A 21,915-nucleotide genomic window follows, 5' to 3' on the forward strand; every position below is an offset into this window, starting at 1 on the left:
GCCGATGCTATGCCGATCCGAAGCCAGGAGCCTCTTCCAGGTCTCCCACGCGGGTGCAGGGTCCCAAAGCTTTGGGCCGTCCTCGACTGCTTTCCCAGGCCACAGGCAGGGAGCTGGATGGGAAGTGGAGCTGCTGGGATTAGAACCGGCAACCCATATGGGATCCCGGTGCGTTCAAGGCGAGGACTTTAGCCACTAGGCCACGCTGCCGGGCCCTACATAAATGAATCTTAAAAAAAAGAGAGAAACGATGTTACTTGCAGATTTCCTTATGGTTAGCTTGCTCCTCAGTGGAGAGATTGACCTTGAGAGGCATCCCACTTTAAATCAAGTCTTAGGGCTAATGCTGTGTTGAGCCAGGCTATGTCTCCACCTGTGGGGCTGGCATCCCATATGGGTACTGGTTGGAGGGCTGGCTGCTCCCCTGCTAATGGCCTAGGAAGCAGTGCAGAATAGCCCGAGTCCTTGGGCCCTGTACCCACAGGAGAGACCAGAAGTAGCTTCTGGCTCGTGGCTTATCTGCCCAGTTCTTGTCATGTGGCTATTTAGGGAGTGAACTAGTGGATGAAAGACTTCTCTCTTTCTTTCCTTCTCTCTCTGTTACTCTACTTTGCAAATAAATAAATAAATCTTAAAAAAATAAACAAATTCTTGATATATGTATATACATACACACACAGAATCAGTTTTTGCCTGGTTAAAAAAAAAAAAACTAAGTCTTCTTCTCTTTTCTCTGTCTTATTTGATTAAAAGTTTTCAGGGCAGGACATATCTCCAATAAAACCTGGATTGGTATAGATAGAAAACAATTTTAATTAAACACAGAGGGGCAGTAACAGCAAATATAAAACAAACTCCAATACAGAGGTGTGAGAAACACTTTGGGGAGTTGCAGGGCTTGCCCCGGTGACACGGGATGCTAGAACAGACTTTCGTCTCTTACCCCCATCACAGGTACACGCCTGTCTCTTACCCCCATCTGAAGTACACGCCTCGCTCTCAGCTTCGGAATCCTAAGAATTCAGGCACACAGAGCATGCGCGAGCCCAGACCCCGCCCCTCCGTGCTCGGAGCACACATTCTTGAACCCATTCTGTGTCCTTCTAGAGAGTTCCTGCCAGAACACTTCACAGGGCCTTTACGATCCCAGCAGGCACTGTCGTCGCCCTCTGGGTAGACAGCGGCTGTGGGGTTCCCGGGGTGGCCTGCCAAGTTGCAGTCAAGGGGCTGGCTTGCCCCACCACTGTCCATGGATCAGGTTCAGCTCTTTCCAACGGGGGAGGCTTGGCTGCTGCTTCAAGGACCTTTCGTGCTGCAGGTCGGTGGAGATCAAAAGGTAACCCTGAAAAGGATGCAGAGGTGCAGAGATGAACGGGATGCGCCCCCAGCGCAGCTCTGGGCGTGAGGGCTGAGGGAGCGAGGTCCCATTGTGTCACGCCCTTTCCCCACGCCTAACCCTGGCTGTAAGGTCTCAGACAGAGCAACAAGACATTCTTGATTTACAAAGGCACTTCAAAAAAGATCAGTGGAAACAATGGCTCTTAAAGGGACACGTATTTTGCTGCAAACATTTTTGAAACCCAGACGTGTTCTTTCATGATATGCATTTGCATGAGCTTTTTGAGGACCCTGCATACCATCATGGGTTGTGACTTAACTGTACACGTGGCAGTGCCAGGTGAGGGGCAGAGTAGGGAGCAGGCCTCCTTCAGAAACTCCACACAAGATAGTTCATAGAAAACGCACATCATGGAAAAACTGCATGACTTTAAAATGGCTGTTGCACAAAAATATGTCTTTTAAGTCCATTTTCTATGAGTGTCTTGAAGTATCTTCGTAGTTCCATCTTCTCCAACCAAAAATAAATGCACAGGTCAACAAGTGCCAAAAGAAAGGCCATAAAAGTCAGTCTGAAGCTAGTTGATGTGGTCACCAGGAAAACAGCTGTCAGTAGGTCTCTGAGCCCAGAGGAGGGTCTTAGTTCAGAGAAGGCCCACTGATGGGAGAAGAGAACCTGTCACAGCCAGCCGTGCCCTCGACCGCTCCCTGAGCCACGTTGCCTCTGAGTCCTTCATGCCTCATCAGCAAGGCGGAACGACAATTTGTTTTGTGGAGAAAATACAAAGCATGTTAAAACACAGCTGGTGGGGGGGGGCATCTACGCTGTGGTTAAGATCTCAGTGCCCCATTTGTAGTACCTGGCTGGAATACCGGCTCCAGCTTCTCACCCCAGCCACCTGGCAATGCAGATCCTGTGAGGCAGCAGGTGAAGGCTCAAGGCACTGGCTTCCTGTTAGTCATGTGGGACACGAAGGTTGATTTCCTAGCTCCCAGCCTCAGCCTGGCCCGATCTTGGCCATTTGGGGCATGTAGGCAGTGAACAAGTGGACAGGAGATTTCCCTGTCCAATGGCCTCTCATGAAGCAAAAAAAAAAAAAAAAAAAAAAAGGGTGTGCCTTTGGTGCCGTGGAGTGAATAAAGGTGGCTGCCAAGTGAAAATTGAGCTTGGGTTGATTTATGAACTGATGCTTAAGTGGTTTTCATTGCTAACTGCAACTTTTTTTTGGAATTAAAACATTTGATTTTCTTTATAATGCTCTTTGCATCGTTGAGAGGGATGCACACCCATGTGGGCCTCTGATTAGGGTGGGGAGCTTCAGGGATGGAGGAAGGTGGGTGGGACAAATATTTCATTTTTCTTTTCCTCCTGTGTCTGCAGGGGAGGAGAGGAAAGGTGCCGCTCCTTGCTGTCAGATTGGGGGACAGTCATTTGAGGACACCTTAGCGGCTCCGATGTGGGAAGAATATCCCGTGGGTGTTACTTGAGTGATTTTTGATAGTTCTGAGCCTTTGTTGGTTATGTTGCTCCGGATCTGAGAAAATCCTTTCCAAGGTCTACTGGTTGCCAAAGTGCACCTTAGTGCTTCCACGAACCTGGGAACATGTTGCAAAGTTTGGCCAGGAGAATTATCTAACATGTTCTGCTTTATATCCTGTGATGAGGCAACCCAGCATGGCCTGCACGTTGTCATGGTTCTAACTCGTGTCAATGTGTGCTAGGGACTGACCCTACCTGGCCCAACCCCTTGACCTGGTTTATATGTATGCCAACAATGCTACAGCCCAGAACTGCAACCTTTTAACAGCTAAAACTTTTGCTCACAAAATTCCTTAGTCTAGGAAAAGACATGGCAGTAACAATCTAAAATACAAAACAACCCAAACAGGAGACAATTCATTCTTACAGGAAAAGAGACAGGTTGGTCAGGAGATTTGTATTCTTACCTCAAGAACTTCAATATTGGAATTGATGAGTGAGATTTCATATGGGTTGGGCAGAGGGAATCCTTGCTGCAGTTTTGCTAAAATATAGAATAAGGCAGGAGATCATTGAGTGTGGATACAGGAGTTTTGGTAAACGTTTTGGTAAAAGACTATCAAGAGACTTCTCACTGATTATCTTTTTATTTTTCTTGGTGTGGCATTTTCTGATCTGTTCCAAGCTTTTCCTGGAAGAACTATCAATTGAGCCATGTTTAACAAAAACACACCTCCAATTATGTGCATTTGGACAGCAGAAAAATGCTGTTCACCTTCAAATTGCCCAAATTACATTTTGAAAATAGTTAATAAGTGGGTCTGGAGAACATTTTGGTGTCTCATACAGAGTCTTTTAAATAAACCAAACTCTAAATGCGGCAGTTCATGGATAATTGTGGTGTGGGGACAAGGCCCGGGGATTCCATGCATGAAAACTATGTTTACCCAGAGAGTGGGGCTTGCCTAGCAATCACAGAGCTGCTCCCCAGGGATGATGAGCTCATTTCCTGTGGACCTGAAGATGATGCTGCTGCCTAGCGGGGTGGTTTCAAATGTTTGGAATTACCCATGCTTGCTGAGTGTGCAAATGGCTTGCATCCAGAATAACTAGTTTTGCAACCAAATTGTTGATGGCACAAACTTTGTAAGTCCTGGCTCTGGGCTTTTGGGTCATAATAATATTCTAAAAACACTTTCCACTTAATGTTGGAAAGTCCCAAACAAGCCCCAACATTTAGCCATTTCCAATCACATCATTTCCCATGGATGTATTACCGTTGGCCAGTGGGAGGACTCCAAAGTGAAGGATGGAGGATAAAATATTCTCAAACCTCAGGACCTAAAATGAAGAAGAAAAACCACATTAGCAGTCAAATCAGGGTGATTTACAAGCACCGTGGCTGACTGAAACATGCGCTTTCCTGGAACAGATCAAGATCCAAAACATGAAGGCGAATCTTCCCGTAAGGATGTACTAGCGTCGTGGGACACAGGTTTTCCAAACTCTCCGCTCACTGGAGGACACACGTGCTTCCTTTTGGGTTGGATCCTGGTGAAAGCAAATGCAGAGAGGCCACAGGATGGCAGCAGAATGGCAGCTTCCACACCTACCAAGGAGATAACCAACAAAAGCTCCCAGTTGACATCCTTTGCTTTCATCAGGGACTTTTCAGCCGCAGGAGTTGCCTTGCATTGTGTTATGCTCTGAAGTTAATGACACCATCAGAAGATCCACTTTATCTTTAATAAACCATGGTGGTTATATAATCTGAGCAAAGTGTTGGTTTCTGAGAGGATTAAGGTGTTATTCAGCCCATAATAACGATCATTTCACCTAGTGAATGATGTGTGTGTGACTTAACGTGTAGCATTCCAAAGAATCTCTTTGGAGTTGAGCAAAGGTGGCTTTCTAAAGCCAGATTCCCTAGGCTTACCTCTTGGTTTGCCATATTTACTCTATAATGTTGAGAAGGTTATCCAGCCTGTCTGTGCCTCAGTTTCTTCAACTGTAAAGTGAAGGTAATAGGGGAATGATCATAAAGGGTGTTTGTGAAGATTAACATTAGGGGGTTGGCATTGTGGCTTAGCCTCCTTTGATATCAATATCCCATATTACAGTGCTGGGTGGAGTCCCGGTTTCTGCTTCCTACCCAGCACATCTTGCCTAGAAAGGCAGTGGAGGACGGCCTGGGGACTTGGGCCTTGCCACTACCCACGTGGGAGAACAGTTTAGAGTTCCTGGCTCCTGGCTTTGGCCTAGTCAGTCATCGGGTAATGGGCCAGGTTTATATCATTGTTCTTCCCGCACTTCTTTGCCCCCAGAAATGCCATGATTACACATGACACAATTCTGTTATTAATACTTAGCAGTGTACTGGACCTTCCCAGATTTGGACTCATTTTGTCTTGTCTCTGGACTCAGGACGCACTGTTTATGAGAAAGTCAGCAACCCATTCTCATTGACTACAGCCTGTCATCTACCAAATGGCTGTGCTGTGGGGGTTCTATCCTGTAGAGTGTGAGACAGCACCTTAATGTGTGGCATGAAAGCTAGGGTTTATTTTCCAGCTTACGAACACCACTGCTCCTGGCTGCTAATCATCCTCAATTCAAAGTTGGGATATTCCTGTGAAATGAAACAATTCCAGTTTATTTGGCCTCCTGGCTAAATTCTCTGACATCTTGGCTGTTTTCCTCTATTCCTACTGATAATTTTTCTTCTGTTGTTGAATGTGGCAGTTGTTAACTTCAGCACTTATCATGTCCCAGGCTTTGCCTTCCGAGGGGTTAAGAAACACATTCAAGGTTGCACAATCATGAGTGGGAGTTTATGCTTCTAATCTGGCCTCAGAGTTTATATATGAAACTATTACGCTATGCCATCTCTTGACGTAGAGGGAAAAGAGCTGAAATAGTTATTATAAATATTAAAAATGACATTATTCCAATTTAATAACCACCATGTACTCAATATACAATTTCAACAAATCCTCTCAACAGGCCCAAGGCTTAAGCCGTAACCCCACACTTATTTGCCCTGCCTTGTTAGATTTGGTCTTTATCCATGTGTTGTGTCTGCACCCCTGTTCCATTCTTATAAACTAAGCATGGTTCTAGCCGAGTCTTTGGAGAGCAAAATCCATGCTATTAACCTCTCTGCATCAGTGCTCGCTATGAATGAATGAAGTGGTGATTTGGCCTCTCCTTGAAGTCTGGGGGAAAGGAGTTTACAAGTTGCCTGTTGAGCTTTCCCTCCTCTAACCAGCAAGTCATCAGATTGAGCTCTCCTCCCTGTCTTCCCACCTTGCCTGGCCCCAGCCCCCTCAAATCTATAGAGTCAGCCTTGGCTTAATTCCAGGAGATGAATGGAAATCATTAGAAAAGAACACCCAATCAGAGCCTAATAATTTCCATGTAATCTCCACTAATGGGATACTGGGATATAATTGCATTTATTTATTTTCATATTTTTGGCTATAAATTTAACCTTAGAGGATTATTCTTTGAGCAAATGAAATAATCCCAATGCTGCCTGTTTTCCCAGCATATGTTTTGGTCTTTTGAGTTCTTCTTGAAGTTTTCCTGAAGAAGAGTAAATTGGAGAGTTCCCCTCTGGCTTAATTGCAGTGAGGTCTGTGGATGAATAACTACACCCATTGCTTGACCCAACTTTACTCAGGCTCCTGATCCTTCTACACCCTTTCTTATTAAGTACAGTTTTGGCAAAGAACCTAAGTCAATTCCTCTAGAGCTCCCATCCTTGATTCATGATCATTCATTGATATCTAACCAAGTTCCTCATCTTCTATCATCCCCTGGGAGGTGATGTCTGATCATTCCAGCCTGTCTTCAGTGGGAATTTTGTCTGGCTGCCCTGGCCGGAATACGCCTCGCTGCTTATGCTCTTTAGCACGTGACTGGCCACTGGGGTGGACTCGGCTCCCCGGCAGTAACGAGCTGAGCCCCACCGCAGGACTCCATTGTGAACTCCCTGTTTCCTAGTGTGGTGATGGGGAGCACAGTCCTCAGTGTGCTCAAGTGAGCAGGCTGCAGTCACGTCTTCTCTACACTACACAGGAACGCTCAAGGGAAAACCCACAGCCGTGGAGAGATCATGCGTTCAGAGGCCTGGAAGACAAGCATCCCTCCTGACTGGGACCTCACTCTTCCCTCCGCAAGGACCTCTGAGAGCTCTGACTCCTACCTCAAGGTTGTTGCGATTCGTTTCTGGCAAAGAGAGGCGGAATCTGAAAGAAAAAAAAAAGTTAAAGGAGGTTCATGATGACCACTTTCATTGAAATAAACAAAACAGATTTTTTTTTTTTAGTTCAGAAAGTCACTATTAAAAATACAGTACAAAGTGGGCAGAGTTCTATTTACATCTTCTACTCTGTATTTCGCTGCTTACAAAGCAGAGCAGGAACAGCAAATGTTTGTATTTGTAATAAGTGTAAGTTTCCCACCTGTGTTGGGAACCTGGAATACAGAACAATCTGAAGAAACAGTTTTCAGGTCTTCTGGTTCTGCATTTAGCCTTCTGACTGGCCCGACTCCTTATTGTAGACCCAGATGATCTGAATCTCAATCCTATGCTCAAAGATACAAGTTCAGCCTAGTTGGTGCAGTGGCCAGTTGGGATGCCTGTATCCCGTATCAGAGGGCCTGGGTTCGAGTCCTTGCTCTGTTTCTGATTTAGGTTCCTGTTACCGTGTGCCCTGGAGGACAGCAGGACATGGCTGCCCATGAGACTTGGGTTGAGTTCTCAGCTCGCATCCCTGGCTATTGTAGGCATTTGGACAATAAAATAGTGGGTGGGAATCCTGTCTGTCTGTCTCTGTCTACCTCTTAAGTAAGTAGACAAACAAACAAACAAACAAATACTCTGTTTAGACTAAGAGACATCCCTCACAAGGTCACTTTACCCATATCATTTTTATAAAGCCGCTTAAGTAACGCATGAGGTAAATATTTAAGAGAGGTAAAATGCACTACAAAATAATGAAGAATTCCTCAGTTTAAGCCCTGTTGCTTCAATACCTCTGTAGATCTACTTTATTTCCCTGGCCTTAATTTCCTCATTTGTAAAATATATGTGAGAATCATACTGGCCTGATAGAGCCATAGTGAAAATTGAATGAGGTGATGCACATAAAATGCTTCCAACAGTGCCCAGTTTATCCTTAGCACTCTACAGATAGGAGCTGTTACTCTCAGGAGAAACGATCGTAGGTCAGAGCGTGATGTCCTTGACAGTCTCTGTCCAGGATCAGCAGGGCACCTGCTCTAGAGGTCTGAGTACCAGGGAGGCCACACCTAGACGCCTGGTCAGGGTGAGTTACAGGATGTTCTCATGTCTGATGTTTTAAGTAAATATGATTTAGTTATGAAAGAGAGAGACTCAGAGAGACTGAGAGAGAGAGAGAGAGAGAGAGAGAGAGAGAGAGAGGTTTCATCTGCTTGCTTACTCTCTAAATGCCTGCAACAGTTGGAGCTGGACCTTGCGACCAAAGCTGGAAGCCAAGACCCCAATCCGGGCCTCCCATGTGAGTAGCAGGAAACCAATGACTTGAATCATCACTGCTGCCTCCCTGGGTCTGTGCTAACAGAAAGTTGGTGCCTGGAGCCAGAATCAGGCATGGAACCCCGGGCACCCGGATGTGGGATGGAGCCCAGGCACCCGGATGTGGCATGGAGCCCAGGCACCTGGATTTGGGATGGAGCCCAGGCACCCGGATGTGGGATGCAGGTATCATAACTTTGGCCATTGGGTCAAATGTCTCCCTGATGCTTGATCTTTCATAGAATTTACATGTGAAAGCCAAAGTCCCACACTGCTGCTTTCTTTCCCAGGTTTTTCAAGGAATGGTCCATTAGTAGTCTTTCCCATATACGAAACCTCTTCATTTTGGAGATTGGGAAACTGAAGCCCAAAGACAGGGAGTATTATTGGCAGATTGGAGGATGGGACTCGTCCTAGAGTTCCCTTTCTTGAAGGACGTGCCCCCCCTTGTTGGCCTCCCACTCCATCCTCCCCCTTAGCATTCCAAGGCTCACTTTTGCCTAGATTTAGCACTTCTTTTCTACATCAGCGTTGAAATGAATCTCCCCAGTTCCTGCCTTATCCTTCCCAACCCACCTCCCACACCATCCCCAGAGTTACAAGTTTGCCTGATGAGGACACTCCCCCGATCAACCTGTTTCATGGCTTGTGATAAATCTGTGCGTTTCTTGTACTGCACAGGAGACTTGTGGTACCCAGCTCCCTGACGCCTCTTCACTTTCTTCTCTTCATTCTCCACCTTGACCTCCAGTCTCAGTAACCCTGAACTGCTCAGTGCTGTGCTGTTGTGGTCATTAGACCCTACGGGCCTGAGGTGAAAAAGATCAGCTTAAAAGCATATACCAATGGTGCCAGTGCAGTGGCGCAATAGACTAAGCCTCTGCCAACTAGTGCCAGCATCCCAAATGAGTGTCAGTTCCTGTCCTGGCTGCTCCGCTTTCCAATCCAGCTTCCTGTTTATGAACTGGGAAAGCAACAGAGTATGGCTCAAGTCCTTGGGCCCTTGTACCCACATGGGAGACCTGGAGGAAGCTCCTGGCTCCCAGCTTCAGACTAGCCTAGCTCTGGCCATTTGGGGAAGGAACCAGCAGATGGAAAAACTTTCTTTCTGTCTCTGCTTTTCTCTCTGTAACTCAAACTTTCCAAGTAAAAACAAAAGCAAAAACCAAAACAAAACCCCCCAAAACCTAAATGAATCTTAGAAAAAACCCCACCTAAGAAAAACTGAAAAACTAAAATTTATGAATGTCTGCAAACAGTATCATTATGGCCTCTGGATACTATCGCTCATTGCTACTCATCATAAGATACAAATCTAACTAGGGTATTTAAACAAATTTGTGAGAAAAATGAGTTAAACAATACATTTATTCAGGTGCAAAACATCTCAAGTTCAAACATAGTTTTTTTTTTTCCCTAAAACATCCTTATATTGCTAGTTGCCCATATCTGAACATCTTTAAGATATTTTTGGTTGGCGTCTCCGAGTGTTAGAGTGATTCTGGACAGAGAAGGTGTGGACATAACCGTGAGTTCTTTCCCAGCACACCACCTGTGGTTGGCCTCTCTGCCTTTGTTCATGTCGATCCTGCCTCTGGGAGGTTGTCTTTCCCCTTGCTCATTCACTCTGTAACAGTTTAAGATTTAATTCAGGTATTTCCTTTCAAGAATTATTCTGTTACTACATTGTCTTGATACAAAGGCATTGAAAATGTGCCGAATTTATTTGAAAAGCACAGAGAAAGGGAGAGAAAGAGAGAGCTCCCATCTACTGGTTTATTCCCTAGATGCCCATGGGAGCCAGGTCCAGGCTAACTCCAAGGCTTGAGCTGAGAACTTGATCGAAGTCTCCCAGGTGAGAGGACAGCAGCAGCCTGGAGTCAGGCATGGGGCCACAGCTGGAACTCAGGCACTCAGCTACGATACATGGGTGTCCCAAACAGCACCATGACCTTTACGTCAAAAGCCTGCTCTTGTTACTACACGTGAGGAGCAGACATTCACAGAATCCTGTTTACTTATATCAGCCAATAGCACATGAGTATCAAATCAGGCTTTCGGATTGTTTCAAATTGCTCTCTGAAAATAAACACCATAAAAACTGTAGTCTGGTGAGGATCAGAGATGAGCTCATGGGCATTGTGGCTCAAGCTGATCTCAGCAGAAAAGACCCCGAATCCGCTGGGGCTCCTTGAAGGCACTGCTGATGGAAATGTGATGGGGCCGCCTGTCCTGGCCATACCACCTTTTAGGAGGGGTTTGGAAATTTAACCTACATAAGAATAGGATACACTTGTGGGATTCTCTTTTTCTTTTCTCATCATAAGCCCAAGCCTCTCCTGGTCATCTCAGGACTTCCTGATTTGAATGAACTTGCCTGAGATTTCCCACGAACAAGACTGTCCTTTCCTCCCTGGCTGTCCTCCTTTTGTCTCTCCCAATTCTCCAGGCACACCTGCCAGGCTGGGTTACTAATAGATCCTACTTACCACTTGGAGCAAGGGGCTAAGTCTCCCTGTATTTGGTTCTGAAAGACTGCTAAGTTCAAACCAGCCACTAGGTGACGCCCAACTTCCATGCTTTGACTTACCACCCTCTACCAGGCTCCTAAGTTATTGCTGGACGTCCTAGATTTGGAGCCAACTTCACGAAGCCTCTGGGAAAGAGGGGAATTTGCGTAGCCCTGCTGTGCAGACATATGAAATTATGGTCTATTTAAAAACTGTTAGAGAAGATGTATGGCCCACACTGTAAACCAAAGCTAAAGTGCAAAATGCTTAAGTGTCACGAAAGGTTCTTTGTGATTTGGGTTAATCTTGCAAATGTGAATCAGGAGTCAAGCGTTGTGAGCACTACCAGTGTCATTCCTCCAACTCCAAGTCCACAGCAGACATTGAAATCAACTCTTGTTTATGTCTTTGATCAGTGACTAGAAACCCCTTGAGGGTGGGAACCCAGTCCTAGCCATCTTTGTATTGCTTGGTTTGAGTACAGATCTTGACACACTTCAACACTGAGTGTGCATTCATTCACTCATCCAGTAGATACTTACTCAATGCTTAATAGCTGTCAAAACTGGGACAGGTGCTGCTAAAGACAAGACTTTGGCAAAGCCAGGCGTGGCCACTGTTTCCAGGCAGCTCACCTTCGTAGGGGAGCCAGACACTGGCCAAATAATCCTTCCTGGAGGGGACAGCACAGCTGGATAAACCTGGAGAGGCATATGGGGGTTGACTAGGCTGGGTGACTCAGGTCATTTTAGGACTATGTACGTCACATGAAGAGCAAGGTAGCCACTGATAGTTTTAAAAAGATGCTTGAGAGCCTGGCGCAACAGCATAGTGGTTAAAGTTCTTGCCTTGCACACGCCGGGAGCCCATATGGTTGCCAGTTCTAATCCCGGTGGACCTGCTTCCCATCCAGCTCCCTGCTTGTGGCCTGAGAAAGCAGTTAAGGACGGCCCAAACCCTTGGGACCCTGAACCCATGTGGAAGACCTGAAAGAGCTCCTGGCTCCTGGCTTTTGATCAGCTCAGCTGCAGCTGTTGCAGTCACTTGGGGAGTGAACCATTGGACGAAAGATCTTCCTCTCTGTCTCTCCTCCTCTCTGTATATCTACCTTTCCAATAAAAATAAAAATCTTTATTATAAAAAGATGCTTGTATTTTGTAAATATTCTGGCTTCTATATGGGGAAAAGAATGGTAGGTCAAGAGGTTTTCCAGGTTCTCAGTCTACTCTCAGTGATGTTCTGGGCAATATGAGAGATTTCATTTGTGTGTACCATTGCGCAGGATACAGAGAAACTATACACTGCAAGCAATCAGGACACTAACAAGGCAGGGTGCCCCTAGGTGACCTTTGCTGGGTTTATGCACCACACAGAGTCGCTGCAGAAGTTCTGAGCAGTAAGAAGGTGAAGAAACTAGTGTGATGGGGGCTGTGTGTGTGTGAGAGAGAGAGAGAGAAAGAGAGAAATGAGGAATGTCTTAGTGTGTGAATCAGTAGCCTGGTGATAGAAGTGCTCTGTAGACACCGCCAGCACGGTCCTTTGCAGCTACTGGTTAATGTGAGCATTTCTTCCAGTGGGCTGTGGACATGGAAGGTAGGGACTACTAACTCTTTGTGTTAACAGGTACCAAGTCGACTCTTCCTGAATGGAAGCATGAGTGAATGGGCAGAGTGAGCTGAGTGGGGAGTACTGATTGGAATTGGGATCTCTTTGAGGGTCTGCCAGGCTGGGAGCTATATTAAGGGGCCACAGGAGGTAAGACTGGCAGAATGCGAGGTAGGATGAGTGATTGAAGAGCTTTAAAACCCCGGCGTGTAGTGAATGCTCTGTAAAAAGTGTTGGGGGAAGAAACATGTTGAACTAGTTAGTTCCACTACAGAAAGAACCTTCATGGGAATAAGAATGCTCCACTGGTGTAACCTCACCTCTTCCTGCAGCTTGGACATTTTCACACTGAGTCTGGGAGAAGGGTCCATCGGAGTTTCGTCTCCCATTACGGGGTGTGGGTGGGGGGCCATCTGGCTGTGGCATTCATCTGCCTTGGCTTCAGCAGTATCCGAGAGGAAGGGTGGAGATAGGGGCCAGAACAGCTGCCCACATGAGCTCCACCCACCTGCCCAAAGCGTGATCCCAAAGGTAACTGAGTCCACCCTGCCTGGACCTGCTTACTTTCCTGGGTTTCTGCCCAGATGGTTCATGCTGGGAAATACTCATCTGGCCAAGCTCTGAAGTGCGGAGTCAGGTAGCGATTGCATGTGCTTGCTGTCTGCTCTATGGACGTTGTGTTACTTGTCTGTGTGTGGAGCACAGCGTGCGAGTGCCCCAAACCTCAGTCACAGTGACGTCAGGGACGCTCTCCAAGTTCTGAATGGTTCAGTAACAATGGGCTGCCTTCAGGATAAGCCAACTCGGCCGTTGTGGCCATGTGGGAGTAAGCTAGCAGGTGGGAGACTCTCTCTGTCTCACTAGGTTGTAAGTGTGTCTTTAAAGAGTTAAAGAAATCTTAAAAGAAAGTATTTTGCCTGCAAATACATAGCTAATAAATGGCAAGACTGGGATCTGAACTCAGTCAGACTCCACAGCAGGTGACTTCACACCGTCTATCTAAGCCCACCATGCTGTAGCTCTGTCTACACAGCTAGCCGTGTGCTGCTCCTAAAGAGACACATTTGGGTAGGGTTCACTAGGAAGGCTGAGCTGCTCCCTGGGGCTTATCTGGGAAGCCTGTACTCCCGGCTTCTTCTCAGGGATGTTCCACAGTTTCCTGCCCACATCACGACTCTCCTGCTGGATGTTACCCAACACCAAACCAGCTTGTCCTGAAAAGCAGTGCATGCGGAGCGCAGAAGCAGAGAAGCCGGCTGGAACAGCCCACGTGGGCGGCAGCACACTGCTCCTGCTGCCAGGGGCCACTACTGCCCTCTCAGCACTGTGGGACTGCTTTGCAAACTCTGGCTTTCCATCTGGCTGCTTGAGGCTTGAGCAAGCCCTGGCCCACCTGCCTTGCCTTCAGTTTGCTCACTGTCTGCTTGGACACCCCTGCAGGTGCCACCCTGGATTTAGTGTCCATGGAACAGGGCTTCATCTCAGAAAGGCCTAGTTCAAAAACAGAAGCAAGTGAAGGGTCTTTCGTTTTCATTTTGCTGTGGACCCCCCACATGCAGTGAGTCCTGCTCAGACCCTACTGCCTAAGGCTTGAGGACCTAGGAGACCTCCTCAGCCTGGGGTAGGGGAGGCTCCCAAGGGAATGGGCAGCAGAGTAGGACCCTAACTTTACAGTTTGTGCCCACGAGGCCAAAGTATGCCATAGACTGTAGGAAACTATAGAATGAGTTTACTCATTTCTTAGGGCAGCGTGACCTGAAGAGGATCAAAATCCATTATTTTCAGAACCTCCTATAACAAAATGCAACTGATCATACTGGGAGGACTGTTGGTGGAATATTCTGTGGAAGTTGGGAGGGAAGTCTGGTCTTCTTCCTCTTTCAGGCCTTTTCCTAGCTGGCTGGCACAGCTCAAAGTCCTAGTGTCAGGAAGTCCTTCCTGCCAGTTCTTACACACACACACACACACACACACACACACACACACACACACACACATGTTGCTACCTGCTCAGGTGTTCGCTGCCTCAACCAACAGCCCTCTGCCCCTCCATGTTCCACTGCCTCAGTTTCTGGTCTCTCTTCCCTCCCTGTCTTCCAACATGTGAAGTCTCACCTGTGCTCAGAGTCGTGCTGTTCAGGCACCACTGTCTGACCTCTCCCCCTCCCTCCCTCCTTCCTCCTCATGGCCTACCTCCCCCCACCCCAACTCCCTGCTCTTGGGCCCTTGGCTCCTCATCCTCCTACTCTTGGGTCCCTGTCCTCTCAACTGCAGAACTATCCAAGAGAGGTCACTAGCATGCTTCAGAATTTTATCAACCTCATCTGCCAGAAGAAGGGTCACTTCACCAATGCTGGGAGCCTCAGGCCCTTCTGCCTTTGGGACGCTTCCACGAAACAAGATACTAAGATTATATGTTACAACTGTGCTGAAATAAGGATAGCTATTATCTAATCTGCATTGTTTATATTTTACATTTTCATTTAAAACATACGCAAATGTTTCCATGAATACCAAAACAATAATGGGCTGGGGCGGGTGTTGGGCTTAATGGTTAGGACGACTTTATGCCATGTTGAAGTGCTTGGGGTTGATATCTGGCTTCACTCCTGACTCCCTCTGCCTACTAATACCCAGCCTGGGAGGTGGCGGTGGTTCAAATGACTGAGTCCCTCCACCACGTGGGAAATGTGGATTGAGTTTTCAGCTTCAGCTTCTGGCCCCAGGTCCAGCCCTGGCTGTCGAGAGCATCTGGTGAGTGAATCAGTGAATACCAACTCTTTCTGTCTGTCTTCCTGCCTCTTGAATAACAATTTTCAAAAAGATATGGTGGGCTAAAGGAACTGTGCCTAATGGGAAAGTCAGCTCTGGTTTGAAGGGCTGAATAAATTCCAGCCAGCCTTCTAGAAACATTTTCTCTTTGGAAAAATCATACCACAGGTATCTTTTAAACACTGTTCCTTTCAGGGGAACAACAGTATAGTTACAAAAATATCTTTATTTAAAAAAGCCCTTTGTCACCCTGTCTCCGACACAACTCTTCTCACATGTGTGACTCACTTTCTTGTCCAGATGGAAAGCTCTTTCACACAACTGTTTATGCAATTGTGTATTCTGCTTTTTCCGTTTAATATGATTTATTGAAAACACTTTCTGTGTTTCCACAGTAGCCTTCATAACCATCAAGTTGATCTATGGTGATGGAGGTAGACACCCCCACCCCCAGAGCTGCTTTCGGATTCTGCGATGTGTCTTCCTTTTCTTCTTTCCGTGACTTTTGTTAGACCGTCTGATCTCTCTGCAAACGCCCCTCCACCCACCCGGCAGTCTGACTCATTCAACCCTTAGCTCTACAGGGACGAGGAAGACGGACCATGGGGAGACCTCCAAGGGACAGCTCCTGTTTAATGATCTGCGTGCTGCAAGTGACCTGCTCATGTCCTTTCACACAGCACCACGTGCATTTGTGACCAGGGGACAAACTCTTGCTCACTGTCTGTTCTGGCACTGAGATCAGATGGTTACAATCTGATGGCACCTTGGGCTGGACCCAGTACGACTTTATTCTTTCCCAGATAAGGAAACTGAGGCTCAAAGAGACAAACAACCTTAATCACGGTCACAGAACTGGAGGTCAGGGATTTGAAATTTGGTTTCTTAACCCTTCAACTTTTATGTCTTCCCTCTGGATCACTCTCAGAATTTGATAAAGAGGGATTTTATATTGCTATATTACTAATTAGAAAGTGTACCAATATCATGGAATTACGCTCTCAATGATTTTGTTCTGCCTTTTGTATTAACATTACTCCAAGGGAAGGAAAAAGGAAAACCTCAGGATCAGTGTTGTGACCTGAGACAGTGGCATCCCCTGTGGATACTGGCTTGAGTTCTGGCTGCTTCGTCTTATGGTAAATAAGTTTGGGAAAGCAACAGATTGCCTCAGCGCTTAGGGCCCTGCACTCAACCACAGAACAGGATAAAGCTCTGGTTTCAGCCCCACCCAGTCCTGCCAAGGGTGGCCATTTGAGGAGCAAACCAGTGATGGAAGATCTTACTTTCTCTCTGTCTCTCCCTCTCTAGAACTCTGCTTTCCAAATAAATAAAATCTAAAAAAAAAAAAAAAACAAAAAAAAAAAGAAAGGAAAACCTCACAATACAATTTTTAATTAGATCCATGTTGAAATTACCTGATCTTTTATGGAAGAAAGCGTTATATGACTAGTGTTTATAGAATGGCTAACTTCCAAATGGACACAACAGTTGAAGCTGAACTAATACAAACCTAGGAGCCAGGGGCTTCTTCTGGGTCTCCCACATGGGTGCAGGGGCCCAAGGAATTGATCCATTTTCCACTGCTTTTCCAGACCATGGCAGGGAACTGGACGGGAAGTGGAGCAGCCAGGATATGAATTAGCGCCCATATGGGATCCCAGTGCTTTGCAAGGTGAGGATTAGTCAATTGAGCCATTGCACTGAGGCCATTTTAATGGCTGCTTTGTCCCTGTGGTGAGTGGACTCCCTTATTACCACGTGTTTTAGAAATCATCAAATCAGATCAATGAAATCAAACAAAATCAAATCAGATCAATCGATCTCACCTGTTCAGAGACAAGGAGCAGCTCAATCTTTGTCCCAAAATAACCAGGCCAACACTGGTACTAGCAACCTGTAAACAACAAAAGCCTTCTTTACTAAGATCCGCTCATTTTGGCAACAAATGTAATTCCTTTAGGCTCATAAGCCCAACTCCCCCACTCCACCCCCCTTCCCTGATTACTCTAAAAGATACTGGAAAAAATTTTCTTGGAGAATCCTTTCTTGGAAGAGGGAAAACTAACTGTAAAGACTTTCTGTGTGAGGATCTCCTTTCAAATGATTTTTCTGTTGTTTCTATTCTTCACGTACACGAGTGAGTGTGTGTGTGTGTGTGTGTGTGTGTGAGTGTGTGTGTGATATTTTAGTTAGTTTGATCCTATCAGTTCCTTTCTATCAGATTGCAAAAGAGTTTCATTTGATCAAGTAAACTTGAATTCTACCTTGATTGTCTTATTTAAAATAGCAGAGAAACACAGCCACCCATGTAAATGAGAGAGTAGGAAGGGGCGCACAGGTAGACGGGTCAGATTTTATGCGATGAGTGGAGGAAGTGAGTGCTGGTCCCCCTCCCTCCACACATCTACCCCTATAGTCGTAACCCTGTCCTCATTCCTGTAATGACCCATCAGCCAAGGGGGAACAGGATTAGCAACCCACAGGCAGCCCTTGTGTTGTGTCTTTAGACTTACAAAGTCCATGGACACGATGGTTTGCACAGTGGAGTTCCCAGGCTGGGTGAGTATCATGATGGAGGCAGGGATGTCCAGAGAGAAGTTGCCCGGCTCTAAGTTGATCACGGGAGGTTCTGTGGCCATCATGCGCACCATGAGGGGCTGGGACAAGATGTAGATGTCTGCGATCTGCGGACATGCAGGGAGACAGAGATGGGAGATCACGGAGTTGGGGTGGGCTGCCATGATTAAATCTTATATAACACAGCTAAAATACAAAAACCACCTTTTAAATAGTAGCAACAACAACAGCACTCACACATGGTCAACAACATCTGACTGTTACCGAATACAAGAAACTTTAGGAATGATCCCTGCGCATCTTCCCAGAATCCCTGTGAGGTACACTCTACCAGGATCCTTGTTCTAGAATAGACTATGGGAGTCCTGGAGAGGGCTTTCTCAAACCTGTACTAAAATAAATGGTACAAGTGGGATGCAAATCTGTCTGACTTGATATCCTTGCTCTAGAATCAGGATACTACACCTCTATCTCCTTGTCTTTGGGAACAAACCGAAGCCTGTTGATACAGCATGGCCAATGCTCACTATGCTATTAAGGCATAGTACTAATAGTCATTTTACTAAAATTACAAATTATGTGATCCTTCACATAAGCTAATCAGTCCTTTTTCAAGCTAATTATTTCAAGGGTGATGGGACCTTGTGGAAGCAACGCCTGACTTCTTTTGTGAACTTACAATGCTTTTAATTGTTCCTTAACTGTGTTTCAACATGTACTGTTCAGTAAGCATTTGTGGATATTTGATTAAGATAGAAAAAAAAACCAAACCTCTTACTAATGGAAAGATGGACTCAAACTTGGCCCTAAAGGAGATATAAAACCTATAAGACTTCCTGAAGTAACTGAAATTAAATTAAATACATGATCAAGGAGTCAAACTCGAAGCACTTACCCGGGAGAGTATGTTGCCAATACCTTGAGAGTTTTGGATTAAATGGTTGGAAATCTGAAAAATAAAGACCACCACATCACCGTAAGGGTTTTAGCTGGATTTTTTTTTTCTTTAGGGAATATGTAATGTTTTCTATGATTCTGTGAATTGTGGTGCTGTTACACTACAATATTTGTTATAATCTATTAGGAATTTGAGGCCTAGAGAAAGTGACTTGCTCAATGTCACGAAGGAAGTTTAACACCTTTTGAGTAAGCACCTTTTAACTTGGGAACACACACACGTGTGCAAAAATGTGTTCACAACAAGTCTGGTGTCACTGTTCTCATTTTCAGAGATTTCTGGGACAGGATGCTTAAGCCGTTTACCTTCATAGAGAAAGGGGTTTCAAGTCTGAATGTGAGAGTGTCCTCTGTCAGCACTCTAGGAGGTTGGTACAGCCACACTAAACATTTCAATTACAACTACAATTAAGAAGTATAGAATGAGGAGATTCAAAGGGGAGTCTCCATAAATGACTCTGATTTGCTGGCAGGAGAGAGGATTCTCGTTATAAAATGGAAGTACATGGCAAAGAGTGCTAGCTGTCCTATTCTTCTTTTAAATTATTGTTATTTTTAGCTGTCCTATTCTTGAGATAAGGTAGTTGCTATTACCATCGGGGCGGCCTGTACATTGGTGAAACTCCAACAATTATAACTACATATAGCAATTATAGCAACAATTATAACCACACTATTATTACAGGGATGGCATGTAGCCATTACATGGCCCCTACCCTGCGCTACGGATGGGGCTGAGTGCACCACATGTATTTACATTTTTTAATGTCCTTTCAATATGGGGCTATCATTATCTTCACTTTCCAAATTGAGGCTACTCTGGCATAGGAGAGTTAAATATGTTGAAATTACTGAGGGGCAGTCTGAACTGGTTGGGGAGGGGAGATCTTGGCATTATTTAAGATATCACTAATAGTGGTCAGATACTATGAAAAAACCAAAATTAGCATAAAATAACTCCCCAGTGAAAAGCAACATTCATTCCACAATTCCTTTGTTCATTGTCCTGCTAATAGTGATAACTTTAAAAGGTCTAGAATTCAAAAGCATGACTTAAAAATTTCACAATAGGATACTGATAGGAAGGTGAGCTGATGGTGTCATTGTCATCATTTGTTAACTGTCCTCACCTCTTTGGTCGAGAAAGTGACATCAAAAGCTCCAGCTGTGAAATAAGCAAAAGAGGCAGACTTGAAGAAGTACTCGGAGACCCCAATGTAGAGCATAGAGTCACTGCCTTCGGGCAGCACAAAAGGAACTGGTGAGAAGGGGGGATCAACTGCATTCTTCAGAGGGTAGAAAGTGCCCTGTGGGAAAACAGAAAGACCAGTGGGTTGGGTGAAACGTCTGAAAAGGTCGACCCTCTTAGGTCAGAATAAAGAAGACCCTCCCCCCTTCCCCCCAAGACTCAGTAGGGATGAGATAATAAGGCTTCTGACTCTCTGATGTTTCAAAGTTCTGACGCTCCCTGAGCATATTTGGATATCTCTGTCTGTCCTGTGGTGTAACTCAGGGAGAAGCTACTAGCTGGCACTTTTCTCGCAGGAAGGAGGTGCCATGCAGAGGAACCAAACCTTTAATCTTCAAAATCCATGACTTGGGCCCGGCGCGGTGGCGCAGTGGTTAAGGTCCTCGCCTTGCATGCCCGGGATCCCATATGGGCGCCGGTTCTATCCCGGCAGCTCCGCTTCCCTTCCAGCTCCCTGCCTGTGGCCTGGGAAAGCAGTTGAGGACGGACAAAAGCCTTGGGACCCTGCACCCGCGTGGGAGACCTGGAAGAGTCTCCTGGCTTCAGATCGGCATAGTATCGGCCGTTGCACTCACTTGGGGAGTGAATCATCGGATGGAAGATCTTCCTCTCTGTCTCTCCTCTCTGTATATTTGCCTTTCCAATAATAAAAAAAAAAAAATCCATGACTGGCATGTACCTGGCACATTATAGACTCAGAAGGACCCAGAATTCTGAATGGTTTAAAGCATTTTTTGCAGCATTCCTAATGGTTTCATTAGCTATAGGGAGTTATTGTAAAATAATCTGACACACCATTAAATTCATTTCAAAGACTGAGAAAGCGAAATATAAGCTGATGTGTTTCCTAATGACAATAATACTAACTTTGAAGCCAAGCTGGACATTAGGTCAGTGATTGCTTTTCCATGTTCAGCATCAGTAAACATCATTTCCTTGCATTTATGACCCTGGGAGAAGTCAGTTATCCTCATGGAAATCAACCAACCTGAGCATTAAAAACAGGACCAACATGTACTGTTCTACCAATGCGTGACTTTACAATAAATGCAGATCATTCCCTTCCTGGCTGTTACCTACTCCCCGAGGAAAGGCACCCTGGCACATCTCTCGAAGGGGGCAGACACAGGTTGTGAAATCCCAATGATCACTGGCCCACAAATAAAGTGTTCCAGAATCCTTGGAAAAGACATAAACATGACAGAGTTTCTCGAAAGAAAAGACAATGATTTGAGGAGCATGTTATGTGTAAATGTAACCTGAGTTCTCGAAATTTTGGTTGTTGACATCCAGAGTGAGAATTCTGATGATGGGAAAGTTACCTTGAAATCCAGGTCAAGGGAGCTCTCGGTAATTTTTGGAGAATCGATCATGGAATAATCCAGCAGAGTGTAGTTGTCGATCTTGGTTAAAACTATAGGGACAATGAAAAAAGAAAATCTACATTCATTAAAAGCATGGGAAGACATGTGAAAAATGTTGCTCTTAGCTGATGAGTTGTTTTATGCTATTTTAATTTTTTTCATGGAGTTTGATCACTGTTAGAGGTAAATAATGCAGAGCCTCTTAATTTTAAATTCTATTTAAAATATTGATTTTCTGGATCCATGGTGTAGCAGGCTAAGCTTCCACTTGTGCTGCTGTCATCCCATATGGGCACCAGTTTGAGTCCTAGTTGCTCCACTTCCAATCTAGCTCCCTGCTAGTGTGTCAGGGAAGGCGCTGGAAGATTGGCCCCGTCACCTATATGGGAGACCTGGATGAAGCTCCCGGATCACTCTGGCCCAGCTCTGCTCATTGCGGATATTTGAGGAATAAACTATCAAAGTAAGAGATGGACCTCACAGTGACCCGCAGTCCT

At 45.6% G+C, this 21,915-nt stretch overlaps 1 protein-coding gene across 1 annotated transcript in view; it reads right to left on the reverse strand.

Annotated features, from left to right (window-relative positions):
• Positions 1 to 990: 990 nt before the first annotated feature.
• The window catches only part of BPIFC (BPI fold containing family C), a 53,461-nt gene continuing 32,536 nt past the window's right edge, over positions 991 to 21,915 (reverse strand). Inside the window, exons 11-19 of the mRNA XM_040990994.1 lie at positions 21,377 to 21,468; positions 19,936 to 20,112; positions 18,744 to 18,797; positions 17,785 to 17,955; positions 17,098 to 17,165; positions 7,026 to 7,068; positions 4,096 to 4,159; positions 3,286 to 3,362; positions 991 to 1,342 (exon numbers count right to left, since the gene is read on the reverse strand). Coding sequence (XP_040846928.1) covers positions 1,220 to 1,342; positions 3,286 to 3,362; positions 4,096 to 4,159; positions 7,026 to 7,068; positions 17,098 to 17,165; positions 17,785 to 17,955; positions 18,744 to 18,797; positions 19,936 to 20,112; positions 21,377 to 21,468 — 869 coding nt within the window. The 3' untranslated portion in view covers positions 991 to 1,219. The remainder of the gene's footprint in view (positions 1,343 to 3,285; positions 3,363 to 4,095; positions 4,160 to 7,025; positions 7,069 to 17,097; positions 17,166 to 17,784; positions 17,956 to 18,743; positions 18,798 to 19,935; positions 20,113 to 21,376; positions 21,469 to 21,915) is intronic.

This window comes from Ochotona curzoniae, unplaced genomic scaffold, assembly GCF_017591425.1.
Source record: "Ochotona curzoniae isolate NIBS_2020 unplaced genomic scaffold, NIBS_Ocur_1.0 contig_1014, whole genome shotgun sequence".
Classification (NCBI taxonomy): Eukaryota; Metazoa; Chordata; class Mammalia; order Lagomorpha; family Ochotonidae; genus Ochotona; species Ochotona curzoniae.